General features: G+C 38.3%; 1 protein-coding gene across 4 annotated transcripts in view; it reads right to left on the bottom strand.

Annotated features, from left to right (window-relative positions):
- LCLAT1 (lysocardiolipin acyltransferase 1) overlaps positions 1–20,001 on the bottom strand; it is a 115,734-nt gene that overhangs the window by 34,017 nt on the left and 61,716 nt on the right. For all 4 annotated transcript variants that reach the window (XM_005493842.4, XM_074536922.1, XM_005493841.4 and 1 more), the window contains one exon: positions 17,339–17,455. In XM_005493842.4, coding sequence (XP_005493899.1) covers positions 17,339–17,455 — 117 coding nt within the window. The remainder of the gene's footprint in view (positions 1–17,338; positions 17,456–20,001) is intronic.

Below are 20,001 nucleotides of genomic sequence, written 5' to 3'. Positions count from 1 at the left end.
CCTAAAGAATACGTTAGACTTTCAAATATTCAGTTTTGCACCAGCTTTTAAATTCAAAGCCCAAATCTATCTGTGCAGGAAGACTCAACATTTTATAATGTCAATGATCAATTCTTAGCACCTTCTATGCATAAAACCAGTGTTCATTAGCACCTATAAAGCTAATTCACTATGATTTTTCTGATTCTGTTTCTCAGACATATATAAATAAGACTATTCATTTATTTTAGACTTCAAATCCATGTGAAAATTATAGATTTGGAAATAAGCTAAGGAAAAAAATCAGAATTTTGTCATTTTGATTTTCAGCTCAGTTGTTAAAGCCTTACCCACAAACTTCGTACATGTAAGCTGTTTGCAATAAGAGAATATTTTTATTTTGGCCATTGTAACATGAACTCAGATGATGCTTTTAATTTCATTAACTATCCCTAATACAAACACTTTTTCTCAGCCCTTCCAAAGTTATTTAAACCTTTGTAATACACAGCACTGTATAACACAGAGGTAAAACACTGTGCCCTGCATGCCTCTGGCAGTTTATTTGCTGATGAAGGACTCCTGTCTTACAGGAAGCTGAGTGGTGGCTCAACTAATCAAATTCTACAGTAGATCAGAAAGAAGGAATAGCACCAAATTTGCAGCTTCAAGCTGAACTCTCTGTCATGACAAACTATTTGACAGTCACTGATCTAAATGCCTTGGGATTTGTACTGCAAACTTGAATAGCCATATGCTTACCACTGAAACGTGCCAAAGGCAGCTGTTCTTTCACAGGGCTTGAAGTTTGTTTACCAGTACATATTAATAAAAATACATTTAATAATGGCTTTAATACGTTCCTCCCTGACTCTCAAAGACTAACAGCTCCCAGAGAGTTTAAAAAGGAATATACATCTACATCTGAACTTTTTGTGTATACGCGGACAACTCTGAACTGAAGTAATATGAGGACCATAAATAAACCATGCATAAAGTCATTAAAAACATTGCCATCTATCAAGCAACCTGCAGTAGAAGGCTGAAGACAAATGCACCCTCTTTTTGAACTTCTTCCTCCTCCTCAATGCTCCTCAGTTTTTATTCTCCACACAGGTGAGTTTTCTTTCTTTCAGGTAATGGGTTTGAGCTGAGTTTGTGCTGGAGCTGTTCCCCAAGAAGCTGCGTGGTGCACCTGAGCCCACCCTCAGAGCATCTCCACCTCTGCCAGACCAGTCTCACAACACGTCCTTGGAGGGAGCATCCCTTTTCATGACTTCCACAAAGTTTTGGAAATAATCTAATCCTTACACAGTCTTGGCATTAACGATGCTTTCTTGTCACACTGATTCAACACAAACCCCTTCCATCACTATAATAGAGAACACAGACATGAAACCCACCAAAGAATTAAATTAGTTTTTAAAAGTCTAAATTGTCTGATTGTTTCTGGACAAGATTTTACCTATGAGGACCATAGGGTTTTTTACTGTGAATGAAGCAAACATTAAGATATCTACCCAGGAAAAGACAGTTTAAGAAGAAAGGCTCAATTTCAAGTGTGAATTTGCTGCTTTGTTCTATTCAAATGCAAAACAGTGTTGTTGCTTATTATATTGCCACTTTCAAAGTTGCTTAATTTACATAAAAATTAACTAGACTCTTCTTTTGCATGCATCAAGTATTCATGGTTAGCTATTTATGTATATTTAATATATTTCCATGTCATCATCCATTGCTAGGTAATTAGTTCCTGGAACTCTTACTGTGTTTCAAACGGTGAAACATAAGAAGATCTTATTTAACATCAAGTTTCCATTCAATAGATGAGTAGCAATTTCCCCTCATCTTCACCTCTTCTGTGTTTTGATTCTTTTTTTTTTCTGATGTTTTACATTTAAAGAAGATGAATATTTCAGTTTCACTCAACTGAGTTCAAACACACATCTAAAGCTCTCCCCTCCTTTGTACTGCCCCTTCTCAAAGTCATTCTATCTGTCCCAACATACTGACATACAAGATAAGCAAAGAAAGCCTCACTGAAATTTAAAATAAATACATCAATACCTGTTTGACAGGCTGGGATTTTAAAAATTGCTGTATATAGACATTCTACATTATTTCTTGTCACATACAAGAACACATGCAACCACCTTTCTAGTACAGTGAATATGAAATTTTCTACTAACCTCACCAAGGGAGGGATTCTACAAAGATCTGGTGGCCAAAACAGACACCTAAAATTATCTTAATGCTAAAAGCCGATGAAATTTCTGGAAAGGAATTTCTAGATAATAACTAGATAAGACAGAACTTTATTTTAAAAACGACAGAGCTTTTTTAAAAAACCAACCCAAAACATTAAAAACGTTTGTATTTTGACAGTACACTAAGACTGAGCAATACCAAGGTATTGGAATAACTAGGACACAGGTTTGACAAAAACAACTTTGCCATTTCCTTCCTTCTAAAGATACCTAAACCAGTTTTCATTTCTGGAATTAGGTTCCACTCACATCTGCTATTCCTGGGCTAGACACTTTGCACCAAATTTCACCTACACTTACCAAGGTGACTACATGATGTTTGTTTGCTATCAGAGGCTTAATCTCCTCTCCTTTCCAGACTTGGTGTTCCAGGTACTTATTTTTAAGGCCAGTCAAAAATTTATGGCAAAGCTACAGCTGGACACCTGCCCCCCAAGCCTCTGCCTCCTGCCCAGAGCATCACTGAAGTTCTGGTACAGACATTCCTGTCCCTCACCCAGCTTTACTCACACATCCTCTGGGAGCTTTTCTCAACAAGGATCTGCCTTCCAATCTGAGAGATAAGATCACTCAAGCACATCATCCCCTGGAAGCAAATTCCTTTGAGACTGACCAGCTGGCTGGCTGTCATCTAAAACACAAGTTTGGGGGACTCTACTGATCATGACTGCTCATAAAGAGAGCTCATTGAATTTCACTCAGAATTTCATCTATGGGGTGCATTATTTACACCAAACAAAAAAAAAAAAAAAACCAACCAACCAAACAAAAAAAAAACAAAACCAACTACATCTCAGCAGTGTTGAGCTGGAAGTTTACTATCACAAGTGTCTGTTGTGTGGTAAAAAATTCTATCCACTGTATGCTGGATTAAAACATTGTTGTACTGGGCAACTTTGAGGCACCAGCATAACCAGGGCTGCCTTGGATGGAGGTATGCAGAGCAGAAATCTCACAGAGGTTACAGAAGGGTCCTTCTGACAAATGCCTGATCTGAAATGACTTTCTTGAAGAAAATTAGCAAAGCATCATGTTTTTCGTGTTTGAGAGAGAGGCCTATCCAAATTATGGCTTCTTTCAAGACAACAAGCTGAGCAAAACACACAGAAATTACCAGCAATTAATTGCACTGTAGTCAGTTCCAGAGCAAGAATGTGGTGGTGGGTGTACAGAGCAGAAAGAAGAAATGTCCAATAACCAAAATGAGGAATGTTTAAGATTTCTTAATTCTCTTGAATTTGAGAGTTTCCTCCCTTTGCTCTCACATGAAGAAAACAAACAAACAAACAAACAAACAAACAAAAACAGGTGGTGTAAGAGAGAAGGAACGCTGACGAATGAATGGTCTTCTGCAGAACTGTGATGCCACTTAGAACATTCTTGCAGGCCTATCTGAGGGAGAGGCATCAGTACATGCAGAGGATAGGCCGACAATGACTTAAAAGTATTACATGGAAGTGTACTTGGAGTGTTTATAGCAGGGAAGTGTAGGAAGAGAGCCTTCCTAAAAACCCTGCTAGCACTCTAACCAAGTATGTGGAAAAGATTAAGAATTTGGATGACCCTGAGCTATTGTGTAATAGCACACATTGTAATTCACCTAAAAGATCTTACTGGCTGATAAAGAGGGAGCTGGCCATCAGGCTAAAATCTAAGCATGCTGCTGTTCAGGATGGGGTACACTGGCAAAGGCACCAAATTCCAAAGCTGCTGTAGGCTGCTAGAACGGGAGCTCCATTTTAGCAGAATTGCACACTATGGTATTAAGGCTAGACTAATTTGACCATTGTGACAAACACAAGTGGCCTGTGCTGACATCAGTTACATAAAGGCACTCTGCTTCCTCTTCTACCCCTTCCTTGTCAGCAACTTGCATCAGATGGCTTCCAATTAATCTACTTCAGTGCCAAAGTTGTGCTGATAAGAATCTGCTTCTCTGGACTAGATTGCTTCAATCTCATTTTACCTTGGTTGATAAATCAGAATGTTTGAGATCTTCATGTAAATTTGAACCACAAATATGCAAATATATTAGTTACTGCTCTTCGGTTTTGACCAAAGTAGAGTATTATGGAAAAACAACAGAAAGAATAATTTATCTCATCTATGTCAGCATTTTGTTTCTGTTGTAACTTTAAGTAACTTCTTTGGTTTATTCCTATTTAACCAGGCTCCCTTGTGTATTTATCTGGTTCTGAACATTCTTTTGTATAATAAACACTGCCGAAAATAATATCTTATGAATTACAATAACAGCCTGAGAAAGACACTTTATCCTTAAACTATTCTAAAACCATTTTCTGATAATAGTCACATTTAGATATGCTTCAAAATTCACCCAACATTTTCAAACACAAAATTTGTTTCCCCAAACCTTATTTCCCATGAGTAAGAATACCTGGTTCTCAGAGTTCATTGTAATGCTAATGAAAACCTTTTTTCATACTGACTTAGTTGAAGGATATCCTGTCCTTCTGCTGCATTATTAATACTGCCAAACCACTGGAAAACTAATTGCAAATGCCAATTCACTTAGTGCTATCATTCGGCTCTACAGAATTTTCCATTTTAGCTACAGTGTGTGCAAAGTAGCAGACAAAATATATTTTACATGCAGGTCTCAACAGTCTTTGTTTATTTTGTGACAAAAGCCTGACCAGCATACTGTTCATGTTCCTATTCATTTATAATTGGTTTCTTAGTGTGTTTAGTATTTTTCAGAGAATGATTATTGTGAAGTGTCATGCTTCTGGGATTAAAACTACGCTGGTGCTCCTTTTCAAGACAGCTCTTGAATTTTTTTCCACATCAGGTATGCATAGCAAATTCCAGGGAAGAAAAAGCAACGTGACATTTCTGCTCCATAAAGCAGAAGTAAAATTTTGTCATGAAAGTTAACAAAGAAATGTATCACTTGAAAATTAGAAAACCTTTTGTGTGGTCTTTTATTTCTTTGTTTTGGAGGGTTTTATACTTTTTTTTTTCTTAAGAGAACAAAATCTGAGAGCTAGATGCCTATTATGTAACTATGTGCATGTATCTCTTTGACAGACCATTGTTTCCCGAAGTGTAGTCTGACTTACTCATGGGCATAAACCCCATTTTTGTATCTACATGTGGATGCATGTACTGCTGTGAAAGTATGAATCTTCAAGCCTCTCATTTCTTTCATCTATCTCCGCTACTTCCATCCTTTCATATTTGCCACAACATTTCTACTAAAATAATGAAAATATCTTAGGAATGTGTTTCTGGATAGCAAAATATTTTGAGAAAACAAGGCTGAAATAACAGCTGTAAAAGAGTTACTATAGAATATTTGAAAATGAAGGCAACATTTCAGGAGTTATGACCAGATTCTCCTAAATTCCACCTCTCTCCTAGGATGAAACTGCATTTCCTCATGTTCACAGGTCCTGGGCTCTTCCAGAAAATGTTATGGATTATGGAATTTTCTTTATCCTTTCATAGCTTCTCAGACAGCAGATCAGCTTCAAAGTCCTGCCAGCAAAAGCTCTCCATTCTGACTTTTTTTTTTTACTATAGTTTGAAACGAAAAAGCATGAAATACATTATTAGAAGCTTGTCATTCTAAGCAAAGAAAATACCAAACTGGCAAAACACATTTGTTCTCCTGTTCCAAAGCGAACACCACAAGAGGGCTGCATTCAATCTCCCTTCCTGAAATTCCCATTTCTCAGTATTTAGTTACCCAATCTGAATGCCTGACACTTTCCTCCAGTGTTACTTTGAAAAGAAGCAGGGCCCTCTGAAGCAGTTTCACTTGCAGATCAGGACAGGGCATCCAGGACAGCAGATGCTTGAACACTTTCCAAGCAATGCGCACCTACTTAATCGAGTTCCTCCCCTCACCCAGCTCAGAGGCAGCAATGGGCCTTCAGCAAGAGGCCAGTGAAACTCATGCTGAACAACAATCTCTTCTGTTTGGGTGCAAAACAGCCCTGGTCTGCCCACAGTGCTTTCAGCCAGCTGAGAGGGAGCAGCAAAGTAAAACCATTTTGCTTGTAAAAACTCATGGGGCATACATCCTTATGCATAAATTCACAAAGGCTAAGTAAGATTTGTTTTCTGTAATTGTGTTAATGGGGTTTTTACAATCCTTGTCCTAGACAGTTTTCCAAGAAAGATGGAAATCTGCCACCAAAACTCTTCTATATACATACACACAGTTGTGTATGTACACAGTGTACCACACCTTGCAAGAAAAAGCCCCACCATTTAAGTCACAGGCACATTATATTCTATCAGCATTTTGGCTGTTCAGTTTTAATGAATTCTGTGCTGTCCACTACTGTTCAAACAAGAACACATGAAAAATAATATGCTGCTGGTTGATTACATGTGCCAGAAAATAGAAAGGCACAAGACTGAAAGTCAAGAGAACTTACCCCTTCAAGGAGGAGAATAATCCTTTGAAAATGTTCTATCCAAATGTACAACACTGCTATTATAAACCAGAAATTATGTATATATTTGAACACTGAGTGCATGCTTACATGTGTGTCTCGGTGTGTAATGTCAACTCAGTTTGTCAGCACCAAAGGTAGCATAAATCCTGATGAATCTCCGCAGTCTCTATGGTTTGGAATGTATTATTAACAGGTTTGAAATAAACAGGGCCAGGAGACTTCTTCTCCTTTATAATGCCTTTATTAAAAGTGATCAGCTCAGGATTGGGCAGCTCGGCAGGGCTGCAGTCCCCGTCGCGTCTCCCAGGGCGACTCAGAGGAGGAGGATATGCGCAGCTCCGTCCACTAGGAGCAGAGCCGGGGATCCGGTCCTCGTGGGCGCTTTAGGGCGTGAGGTCCCCGTCAGATGTTGCTTCTGAGCCTCGCCGGTTACCCTGGTCGCGGCGTCCGGACGACTCTCTGCTCAGGGCGAGAGGGGCTCCGAAGGTGTTCAGCATCTCTGCAGGCTCAGCACTTGGCTCCTCATGTCCAGACATCATTTTAGTCTCTCAATTCTTATTTGGCTCGTTGTTTTGGGGGTTTTCTCGTTGCATTTCGAGTCGGGGTCCCACAAAGCATTCTGGACTTTGGAGTCACTTTGCATAACCCCCCCCACCTTCTCAGGTGTCTTCCCTATGTTGTAAGAGAGCACAGCCTCGGGGGAAGGGTCCACCACACCCAGCCAGGCTTTTTTTACTAATACAAAAGAAGAGATAAGCCTCAACGACCCGGTATTACAATAACAAAGCACTAAGTATCCTGGCAAAGACCGACCCGATGGCGTCCCTGCAACTCCCTCCCACAAAAAAAACATTAACTGAATTTTTGTTCATAACAAGGTTTATTAAATATTTGCAATGCTGTGGGCATGCAGAGTGCCCTGTTTGAGACAGCTGTGGCTTAACTGCTACCTGTTCCAACAAAGCTTCTACACCAGTGAGATGGGTGTTTCAGACACACCAAAACAGAATGCCTGCCTCAAGAAGGCACAGGCCTCACAGATGGGGTGTGAGCAATGGGGAGGAAAGAAGGAGCCACAGAGCTGCTGAGCATATGTTTCATTTAATTCTCTGATACAAGCTACAAAAGCAGGCAAGCAAAGGGCTGATAAAGGACGGCAGAGAGCTTTCAGGTCCGTTGCAAGGAATACTTTTTGGATAAGCGAAGGCACAAGTCAACTGGTTAAAATCACAATGGTGCTGCTGACAGGATGAATCTGCAGAGCACTTAGACAAAGAATGCTTTTGAGGGATGATTTTTCAAAAATCAAGCAAATTTAAAAGAACACTCATTCTTATAGGATCTTAAATGGGACTTACGTCCCTAAGGCCTGCCCTCTGTGTTTGGCTTTTAAATGCCAGTACCCATAGCAACTTCAAGGCAAGGCAAACGTGCCATTGCTCACAAATTCCAATGTCTCTGAAGCATTTTCAAAATGCCTCTCTTCTTTTTATTTATTGTGCAGGCTCTTCTTTTCTCCCAATAGATGTCCTTACTGTCTGCCATGCCAGAGTCCATCAGGTCAGGCTGGCTCCTTTCAGAGCAGAGCAGTGAAGGACCAGTGATCAGGAGAAGCCCTGCTCAGGTCCCTGCTTCTGGAATGATTTAATAATAATCAAGAGCCTTTATTTTTATTGCTAGACTGCAAGGGCAACAATAACTATCTATGCAAACAAAATGACAGTTTTGCAGAAGTCTAAATATAGATGACAGGCATTTCAGAGATGCTTATTTTAAGATATTATTTGTTTTTAATGGTATGAAATAGAATTAGAGAGAGACACTACTGACTCAAACGTGTATTAAAACAGTTCTCCAACTCTTAATTGGTAATCATGCTACAAATAAATGAATTTATGGGAAAATATATTCAAATCCTACAGCTGTAATATACTTCATTATAACACTTACTACATGTTGCACTTCAAATTACTGGCATGGCACACAGGCAGTAAAGGGAAATCCTTCCTCTACCCCACCAACGTTTAGTGAGAACACAGAGAGCCAAGACCTTGCTTCCTGCCCTCCAAAATCCCTCAGTTCAGAAAAAGGTTGACAAAATAAGTCTCAAAGACAGGAATATTTCAGATTACATACAAAGTGATGAATGAGGTGTAGAGTTGAATTTATGCTGAAGTTTATGTTTTGATAAAAATCTATTTTAAAAAGCATTTATGCTTTACTACAATTTTTCCCAAGCTCCTCTGCCCCCTGATGTTTTTCGTTTTCGGTATCAGTCCCATAGCAACATGCAGGATTTGTGGCTGTGGCACTGCTCAAACATCTCTGGAGCAAAGCCTTGCAAATGATTGCTAAACTCAGGGATCTGAGTCAGCTTGGAAAAGTCTGATGCTGGGCTCATTTTTTATATCCTGAAAATAGTGGCAGGGGACTGGGAGGAGGGCAAAGGGAAGGAGAGCTGCAACAGCAGAAAGGAATGAAAGAAACAAACTACTTAAGATTTAATGATACATAAGCAGCATATTTTGCAAGTAGATGTGATTGAGAGCTTTATTACTGTCTTACAGATTTGGAGGCTATATCTGAACAGTTTGAGGATTCCAACATTTCCAGTAACTGAAAGGATACTCCATGGACCTTCTCCCCTGCCAGTAATTACTCATACAGAAAAGTGGTTATCAAGAATACACAAAACACATTTGCAGCAACCTTAATGCAGCTGGAAATAAAAAAAGCTAGCATCTGCAAAAAGTGGAAGACTGGAGAATCCAAAAAATGACTGAGAATCTCCTGTACCATAGGACTCTTGATTTGGGATTAGTCTATTCAGCCTGTAGATGCTGCTATTTTTCTAATAAAACACATCAGGAAACATCATCTCTTAAGGGAAACTAAAGCAGTTAAAAAACAAAAAAGAAAAAAGAGACTATGGAAAAAGTATGTTTAGGTTCCTCTCTACTCAAGACTGCTTGAAGCAATTATCTGCCTTACTAATAAGCCAAGCTGAGAAATGGGTAAGCTGTGTAAAGCATGTGGTAATAACATGTGAAACAAACAGATGCCAATACTATACCTCTGCTTTTAGGAATTAATTTCAACTGCAGCAATAATTAAATATGCTACCAATCCAACCAAGATCATCTGCAAATTGTTGGATCATTGGATGACGAGAAAGAATAGTAATTAATGAACTTATACTTTATCTCAGGCTCACCTATTGTCTGTCCTAAGTCCTTAAAAACAACCATAAAGCTCAGTACTCAAAACACACAAATCGATGAACGACCTTTAAAAACACACACCCAGAGAGATGCTGACCCAGTCTAGACCAGCAGATACACCTTGTTACTCACACTCCTGGTCCACCACCTAGTCAAAGCACATTAACTACTAGATAAACCTTTCTTAAAAATATCTTCAAGAGAAAATAAACATAAAATCAAAGAGCAGGAACATTTTTGTAATTCTGAAGAAAATAATTCTAGTTTTTCCTGAAAAATCATTTTTCCTGAACTCATTGGTGGCCAAGCTTAGTTTTTACATATGCAATCTGATGAGCTAGCATCGTTCCAGGCCTCCAGTTGAAGCAATTAAAAAAGTCCACACTCGCCAAACATTACCACATCGTTACCACAGATACTGTGTATTCGAGTCAAGGGAAAACAGTGGAAACCTCTAATACCACTGTGGGGTAACTGCTGGCAAATGGTAAGTTTTTAGTATGGTTACCACTGCAACTATTAATAACCTGTGAGGAGGTAAATGGAAAATGATCCACTGCATGGTGTATCTGCTTGTCACAAGCCATGACTCACACATGAGAGACTGCAAGGGAATTACTGCAGTAGGTGGACGTTGAGAGGCTCGAGAATGTAAAACCTGAAATATTTCCGATGAATACCACAGATGTGTGGTGACTCAAACGTGTCACCCTGCAAACACTGAAGGGGCAGCGATTCTTACACCATAAACTCTTCAGTGAAAGGCTCTGCTCCCTTTTCTAATAGCAGTGGGGGATGGAAAGAGGAAAGGTTGGGGGCTGACAGAAAAGAGTGGTTCGGAAAAAGCAAATCCTTCCCAGGAGGAATGAAACAATGGACTGTTTTCCACAGAGGTGGGGCGAGCAGTGTAGAATGTTGCTCCAGTAAGACATGAAAGAAGAGAAACAGAAACTTCAACGTGTACCAAAGGCCAGAAAATATCTAACAGAAAGCTGGTGCTCATTCTGAGAAGTACATCACAGCCAACACACGCAGATGTTTGCAAGATATGGTAATCATCAGCGGTTAACATGATTCTGGAAAAAGTCGAGCTGCCCTTTCCCATGTTCCAGAGTACAGAGACAACTGTCAGCATTTGCAATAAAGCACAACAGCCTGCATCCGATTTTCTGCTTTGCTGAATTTCACAGACATGCCCAGTGATTAAAGCATGCTTTTGAACCAGGTCCCTGCTTTTTTTTTTAATATGACTAATGTTATGAATTTTTTACTGAGACACAAAAGGCATAAAAAGTATGCAAGCTTCAATTTACATACTGATATTTCCGTATCAAAGGCTATGCTATTTAATGCACAGGATCCAATTCTCATAAAAGCAGAAGATCAATTACAGCAGTTAGTGAGGCTCTAATACTGCATTTTCAGCTAAAAACTTGCTCAAAGCTCTTTCACAATAGCTCAGTAATTTCAGAGTATCAATCTACTTAGTAACATGACTCTGGGAGGAACACATGCATAGAGGAAAAAGAAATCCTGAAGAAAGAATTTCCTTGCATTAAGGAATGATGGTTTAGAGCTGCTCTTGAATCTCTGCAAATCTGACAGACATACGGGGGAAATTAGTTGATTGAGGACCCAAAGCTAAGGCTGATGTGGACACTTATGTTTTCCCATTTCAAAAACAGACTGGTTTTAGTTTACACAACTGAGCAACCAGCACAAACAGGCAAGAGCTGCTCTGAGAGATGGCAGTGCTGGTCAGTGTGCAAGCTCTGGCCTTGTCAAAACCCACAGAAATTTTGGCAGTAGTCCAATGTATAATTCTAGAAGTCAGAAATCTGTTCAGTCACAAAGAGGGAGGCTAAATTTTGTTGAAAGAACAAATCTAACCTTTTCTGTCATTTGATTTGGGGCCTTTCTATGTCCTATACTTTTGCTACACACAAGACAAATTATGCACAAACCTGGAAACTGCTGCAGTCCTGCTACATAAAACCTCTGCAGGTAATTCAGCAGACACTTCTGTGATTGAGACCCACATGCCTCACCCAATATATATGTGAAGAGGAAAGAAACTATGTAATCAAAATAAAAAGCAGTTTATTTAATATGCACATTTATTCATTCATACATCCCTCTTACCACAGCCTGAGCATTTCAGTCAATGAGTAGACCTGATTTTCACATTTGCATCAATTTTCTCTTTAAAAATCTAACACACTTAGAAATTGGTATTACTTTGATTTATGTTTGAAAGAACAAATGGCACCTGTCTTGTAAGCTGAAGGTGCTTTGGACATAAGTGTCATCAACACCAGAAGACAAGACCCCTGGTAGCTTTTCTCACTGACGTTTCATCAACTCATACAAGCAACCTCCTGCCTCTCTTTCAAAGTTGGAGTAACAAAAAAGCTCTGAGAGCTCATAATCTTTGGCTACTTCAAGCTGAAGGGTTTCATTAATAGATATTCTTGGTGCACAGCAAGGATGTCCAGGCACTGCTCACAAAGACCTGCTGCCTAACCCTGGCTACTTCACACCTCAGCAAAGGGGAGCCAAACCACGTGTGTCAGCTTTCAGGAACTGTTAATCATCATTTCCTATTGACTGCCTTCTACACTGATCTGCAAATCACAAACTGCCTCCCTACATTATTAGCTCAAAAGTGCCGTGTAAGCAAATTGCACCAGAACCCAAATAAATGCCATGAAGAGTTCAGTATATAAATATGCATATCTGGATACTCTAACTCCCAGAAAATCTGAATCTACACTACTATTCTACTACTGAACCTAAATAGTTACTAAGCATCCCAGGATTAAAGCATTTACAGTTTTATATAGAGATAACTTGGATTGAACACCTAAAGAAAACTTTCCTGCCCTAGCAATGAATCAGGTTGAATACCTGCATGTAATTACTGAAGCAACTGCAAAACCCAGGTATGAACATTAGAAGATACAGATTAGCATCAACTGTGTGTGTATAAACATTAATTTTAGGGCAAAACTATCAATTCTGAATCAATCATGGAAAAAGGATGAGAATCACAGTTTCTTTCCATCAGTAAGAATGTGCAATGAAGGCAAGCATGTTAAATTTGTATCTTTGTTATTTTGGGATCCTGCAGTTGGCAGATGTTATCAGCAATATTTTTTTCAGTTGGCTAATTATGAACCAGAAATAAATTCAAAGCTGAAATACTATAATAAGACAACTAATTCTGACTAGTCATTATACTGTACAACCAGTAAAATACAAACCCCACAACGGGAACATACAGTCCAATGTATCCAGCTATTAAAGACTGTTGATGGCTGTAGAGGAAGTGTCAAAAAGAGGTCAGTTTAAATTTAATGTTGGCAGAAATGACTGTCTACAAAAGCATGAATAATCTTCTAATGATGCTTTAAAGTGTTAGCTCTGTCTTAACACTTACTGTTTATTTAGTCCTGAGAAAATGCTTAAAAGCCATGAAGCAATTTTAAGAAAACATTCGTAAACAGCTATTTTCTCTTGACAGACTATTTGGCCACAATTACAGATATTATGCCAAGATAATGTATGTAATTCAATGAATCCAGACAATATTGAAACAAATCAAACCAGTATTATTTTCCATCTCTTTGAAACTGAGCATTCAAGTCAGCTGAACTTTCAATGTCATTTGGCACTTCAGAAAAAACTTTACAAAATACAAACAGGTCTGAAAACCTATACATCATTCCTGAGTAACCTCCTGACCTCTTATAGAAGGATCTCACAAAGTGGATCTTCAATAACATTATATAAACCACAAATGTTTTCAATTAACATTGTTAATGGCATGATTTTATAAAGGTCTTATTTTAATTCCTTCACATTTCAGCCCTTTTCAAAGTTCCACATTTTCTAAAAAGAGATGAGTTACCTTAACCCAAGTTCTGCCAAAAATTACTCCACAAATAACATCTACTCAGAATTTCAGTCTTAAAAAAAGGATTAAATATGATTCTAGGAGATGGCTAAAGAGCGGGATTAACTAAAAAAAGTAATGATCAATCCTCATTTTGGAGCCTGGAGTTCACTTTCTATTGCTCATTCACATGTTCTTACTCCGTCTTTCAAAAAATGCTCATCTTTGTTCCCCAAAGAAATACAGCAAAAATCTCTAGTAGTTTACCAGGTGCTGATTGAAATCAGGATTCCTTACAGTGCAGACAAGACAAATGATTCACTTGATCAAGTGAACAAAATTAGAAAGAAGCAAATCACCTATTTTATTTCTCTTACCTTTCCATCAATAGTCAACCAACCAGATACCTCTTGCCTGAAAACTAGCAACAGCTTAAGTCTTTATTCTCTTGAGTATATCTATGATTAATTATACATCTAAAGCATGTTTCATAGTCTGTGTGGTGATTCTATGTTTTCTATGAATAAGAGGACAACAATGTGATAATTTAAAAATAAAACAATACTTTCATGGTTTTGGCACTTGAGCATAATGAAAGGAAAAACCAGTCAACTTCTACGTGGATTTTTGTTTAGAAGAGACAGCTTAGGGGGAAAGAGCTACCACTTGGATGAATCAGAATGGGGAAAGAAAAGGTATGAGTCAAAAGCCAAGGAGATGTACTACCTAAACAACTTTTACGGGTTTTTGGCAGACATCACATAGATCTTCTTTTTTCTTAGCTCCCATAATCTCAGCAGTGACTTAGAAACCATCACCACAACATCTACGGGCCAAAGAAACCAAATAGTTGAAATAATGACCCTATAAGAAAGAGATGCCACCTATGAGTTTGAGTGCTTTTTGAGTTTGAGTGCTTTTTGCCACCTATGGAAAGCAAAGAACAGGTAAGAGCTTGGTTTATGCTGGCAGGCTGCAGACAGTGCTTCCTCCAGGAACAACCTGCTTTGCACAGATGCAGGCAAAATTCTATTGAAGGTTATTTTCACCTGATTCTTCATTTCATATTCAGAAGGGTCACTAATAGTCATCTTCATATAATAACAGGTAATTCTTTCATGCTACAGCTTGTGATGCATATTAATCAGGCTTCTTGCCAAATTAAATTAGTTTCTTCAACATTTGAAAAGCAGTTAAACTTCTAATTACATTTTCCCCCTCCTTTCATCAACCTATTTTTGGAGCAAAATAATGTACACAGGCCTGAAGAAAAGACACTTGAGCCTCAGGAATGGAAAACAGCCACAAGCCAAAAATGTATTCACAGGAGAGCTATAGGGCAGTAAGGTTGTCATCTATGCACAAAATACTTTGAAAGATATAAACATGATGTTAAAATCTCCACCACTCCCTCCTGCACGTTGAAGTTACACACACTGCTTTGTGCCTGCAGGTATGAGGAGTAAAAAAAGAAAATAAATCTGGTTTTATGATTATTACTATGATTGTAGCATTAAGACAATTCAGAAATGGAGACTCAGGTTAACACTATATCCCTTGACAGTCCTGGTTTTATTTACTACTGCTAGCATCAGAAATTAGGATTATAAGAAAGCATTCTATCAGTTTAAGTTATAACTCAAACCAGAGATGCACAATAACACCAAGTATCTACTGGGCCATCTGCATCTGAGTATCAACCTTGATATCTATATTGTAGAGATGAGAAGATAGAGATTGATATTATTTGCACATCTATAAAATATAATGAAGTATTTTAAAATGCAGCAACTACAGACGGGTTTTATATATATATATATATACACATATATATAAAAAAACCCCAAAACTTTTCAACACAAATGGTCCCCATTTTGCACCCTTGGAAGCAGTTGAAAACCAATTCTTAAATTAACAAGTTATAACCAAGTACTTTAAAATGCTACTTGAACTATGTTCTCCCACACAATTTACTACATAATAGCATACAGTTATATATAGCCTACGACGCCTTTCAAAGTATCCAATATCTAGTAAATTCAACACAAAAGGGACATTAATATTTCACACAATATTTGCCTGCCTTAAATAAAAAGGAGATGTAAAACCACTTCAAAGGCTGGACCGTTATTGTTTTTCCCCCAGCTTTCTACTGCATAAAATCAGTTAATCAGCCTCAAATATTTTCCTTTTTATAACCCAACCGCCTAATTTGCAAAGATTGCTCACAGAGCAATGGAAGAGAAAAACATTTTTATAAAATTAGAAAATTACTGTATACCACAAAGCTTGCTCCCGCAGCACACAATTTTTTTACAGTTATTAATATTTCAAGTAGAAAACACTTCTTTAACTGAAAATTTATTCCAGTTTGAAATACTGTTATGCACTAGGTTAACTTAATGCTGTGAAGTTTTAAGTATAGGAAGCTTTTGAAACTGTGTATGTGGCAAATTTTTTTACTACAGCAAATTGAGTAATAAATATTCAAGAGAGATGAAAATCGAAGGTGTCCAGCTCTGAATGTGCAATAGGGTCAAACAGATAAATGGGATTGTCCAGCTGGACAAAATTCCAAAGTGCTTGCAGTGATTTTAGGATATCTGCTTAGAAGGAAGCAGGTAAAATGCAAGCCAGGTCTGCCTTCAAAAATCCAAGCAAAGATTCCAGCTAGGAAAAAACCTACCAGAAGGCCCCTATTCTTTTTAATAATCTCAAACTTCTTCTGGCAGTCAAAATAACCAGCATGTGTTAAAGATCTAGAATTGCTTTTCCCTGAAGAACCAGCCTATAAAAAAGTCACTTCATATCTACTGTACATGTTTATTTTCTTCAACCATATATCCTGCAAATATTCACTCATCTGTACTTGAATTCCTGCCACATCTGTACCATTTAAAGGTTACATCCTGATGGCCTCAACAGCCTCAAAGTGCCCATTCCCAAAACAACTCCCAGACATCTCAGTGTAACAATCTTCATACTCTGTTCTCCTGTAAAAGGGACTCAACCCTAACACCTAGATTAATATTGGGATGGAAAACCACTTCTGGGTAAAAAGTAAGTATCACACATTTTCTTGCCCACTACCCTGCCAAGCAGCACGACTTGTATTTCTCGGAGTCACCATCACCACAAACATCTGGCAGCACTGGGCGGCTGACTTGCTGCGTTTCCATGCTGCTGTGCATTCCCCTTGTCCACTTAACATAACAATTCATTTACCCAGCTCTTCATTAAACTCTTCCCAGCAATTCATTAAACCCAGAAGCCTTTTCTGAGAGGGCAGTGACATACGTGCCTGTGTGTTCAGTGTCAACCACCCACTCGGGGTTGAGGACGGTACAGGCTGAACTTCCTTGAGATTTTTTCCACTGATTTCTGATGTAAGACTGCTAAACAAGCTAAAATACTTAAAACTAAACAACACAAAAGTTGCTTCCATTCCCTGCATACCTCCTGATGATATCAGTGTCTGTTATCAAGTCTCAAATCTCTCCATGTTACAATCATTTTAAAGGAGAAACAAGGACAGGGCAGGATTACCTTCCCTTAGACGCTCAACCACAAAGGTGAATCCAGTCGTTCGCGGGTGTAACACGTACTCATATTTTTTCAGTCCGTTCTTCTCAGCAAATGCATGACTGCGGGCTTTGGTATTGTCTGAGGAGAGAAGGAGAAGCAGCACTTGGTGTTACTGTGCACACAGACCATGGATTAAATGGAATCCATGAAATAAATGGGTTACACGACAGGAAGGACACAACAGCAGCTCACACAGTACGGATGTGGAGGCAGACACAAGTGTGCTTTCAGTTGGCCATACCATGGTATGAGGAAGAGCCATGTGGATTGCAAGAAAAGCCTTTTTACCCTCTCACTTCATTTTAGCAAATCATCAGCAAATCTTTCATACTTTATCAAATGCGATATGAAATTTATAAATTAATAGTCTGTTAATAGTTCTCTGTACACTTCAATACCCATTCTAGAGTAACATGTATTAATTGACTCAATTGTGTTTGGGGGTTTTTTTCAACTCAAAAGACACAACATACAGTAATGTAGGTTGGATATTATGAACAGAAATACCTTGAAGTCAGTGTTTAACCACACTACACTTATTTCAGAAAGAAAATATTAAAAAGAGGAAAGCAGTTAATCTAACAGCTTAAAATGGTATTTTACATCTTCATTCTGAACTTGCCACGCCTTATTCACCAACCTGTGCTGCACAAAGTTCCCCATTTTAACTTTTTAACCAAGCACCTCAGTGCCACAACACATGCCTGCCCCTGTACACACAGTACATGCAAGACAGCTGGAAAGCACCATGGCTAAACCCCATGACAAATGTATTTCAAACCTCTGCTAATCAAAAAAACTCATGAGAAAACCAAAGGTCTTCCAGAGCTGGTTGCTAAGAGAGCCTGCTAAGCAAGGAAGACAAGGACACCAAAGCAAAAACTTCTGGAGACAGGTGGAGAGGAGGCAATTTGTTCTCCTCTGATGTGCAGGAGGCTCTTCCAAGCAGCCTCAGTCAACAGCCAAAAGGACTTTGCTGGCTACATTCAGCTCTTTACTGTGGGTCCTGCTGTGCCTCCCCTGGGGCCAAAAGGCAATGGACATCTGCAGGGTTCCCTTGGCAACAGGGCAAAAATCAATTTGAGCAAATAACTTATTTAATAACTCATACATATGAAGTTTTACAGGTGCTTAAAAGACAAAATCCCAGCAACAGATGTATGGAACAAAATCACTGCTTGAGCAATCTATTTTATTTTTAAAACAAAAAATTCCTTTTTAAGGGTCCACAGTTAAGCATAACAGAGATGGAAGATAAAGTAATAGAAAATATATTGCTGTTTAATCATTTAACAGAAGTGATACTTAGAGATAAATCCTTCCTTTTACAGTCCCCCCAATTTTTCCTGTAAAAGTACAATAGCACAAGTGAACAAATCAAGAGCAGTGAGAGATTTCTTTTTTGCTGTAATGTAACATTCCCCCATCTTTCTTTTGTCCCTAAATTATATGACTTCTTTATTTCTCAAAAATTCTGGCGCCCCTTCTAAAGGTTTGTCAACCAATTAATAAATGCTATAACATATCACCATACTAAATATCTTTTCCCTGTGTTAATATCTGTGTTAAATTTTCCCCATGTAAATATCTTTTCCCTACTGTTTCCATGCCTGAGAGAGCTGCTTTTCATATATGCAAGCCTTAAGATTCACTGCACAGATCTTCTGACCATGTGATTTGGAGGAAAGGAAAGCTGTTGCACAGTAGCCAAGCAAGTGATTCAGCAAAGAGGATCCAAAGATTTAATTCTTGCCAAATTGCCAAAACATACAAATACTTGAAAAATATTACAACTTCAAAAAGCATTGCTAAAATTATGGAATGTGTGAAATACTAAAATTACACTTGGCTAGGTAATTTAACTTATCTTCCCTTGGACATATACATTATGTCTTTAACCACATGGTCAGAATATCTATTTTTGTCTGCTCAACTACTACTCCATTCAATACTGCAAATGACTATTCTGAATCAGCAAAGGGGACTTGCCTTGCAGACTCCCACTGCAATGGCAAAAGTTGCAAAGGGAACCATGAGCCAGACTTGGAATGGCTGAAGAGGGAACAGTAATCTGGTAATTATTAAATGCTCCTCCAAAGAAAAACAGGTTCTACCTCTTAGGTGCACCAGTTCATGAACAAAACTATTTTCTAAGAAATGACACTGATGACAAAGTCTGCTCCTATAAAAACTACCAAAATCAAGAGTTCCTTTCCAGATTCTGGAATGGTTTGAGTAAAATGTTTTAAATTTATTTATCACAAAAGTTCTTAAGGTGATGTACTGTTGTTTCCAAAGGATAGAAGTATCATATTCTTCATTTTCAGCAAATCCAAGTTTGGGTTTCACTTCAGAAAATCTGCAAATCAAGTCAATCAGAGCTTTGAGACACAAGTGCCATATACATCTACATAAAGGTAAGCAATCTAAAACAAGAATTCTAAATTTTAAACACATCAAAGTGCACACAGTTAATGAGCACTCAGAAGAACTCTCTCTGTGTATCTGCTCACTAGCACCTTGCTTCAGAGGGAGCACAAAAATGCTCATGGTGTTTGCAAAACCCTCCTAGTTGCACTAAAGATAAGCAAGGAGTGAAAGGACACTTATGTTCTCTGAGTAAA

The sequence above is a fragment of the Zonotrichia albicollis genome, chromosome 3 (assembly GCF_047830755.1).
Source record: "Zonotrichia albicollis isolate bZonAlb1 chromosome 3, bZonAlb1.hap1, whole genome shotgun sequence".
Taxonomy (NCBI): Eukaryota; Metazoa; Chordata; class Aves; order Passeriformes; family Passerellidae; genus Zonotrichia; species Zonotrichia albicollis.
Note: the sequence above shows the minus strand (reverse complement) of the source record. Positions and strands in the feature narration are given on the sequence as shown.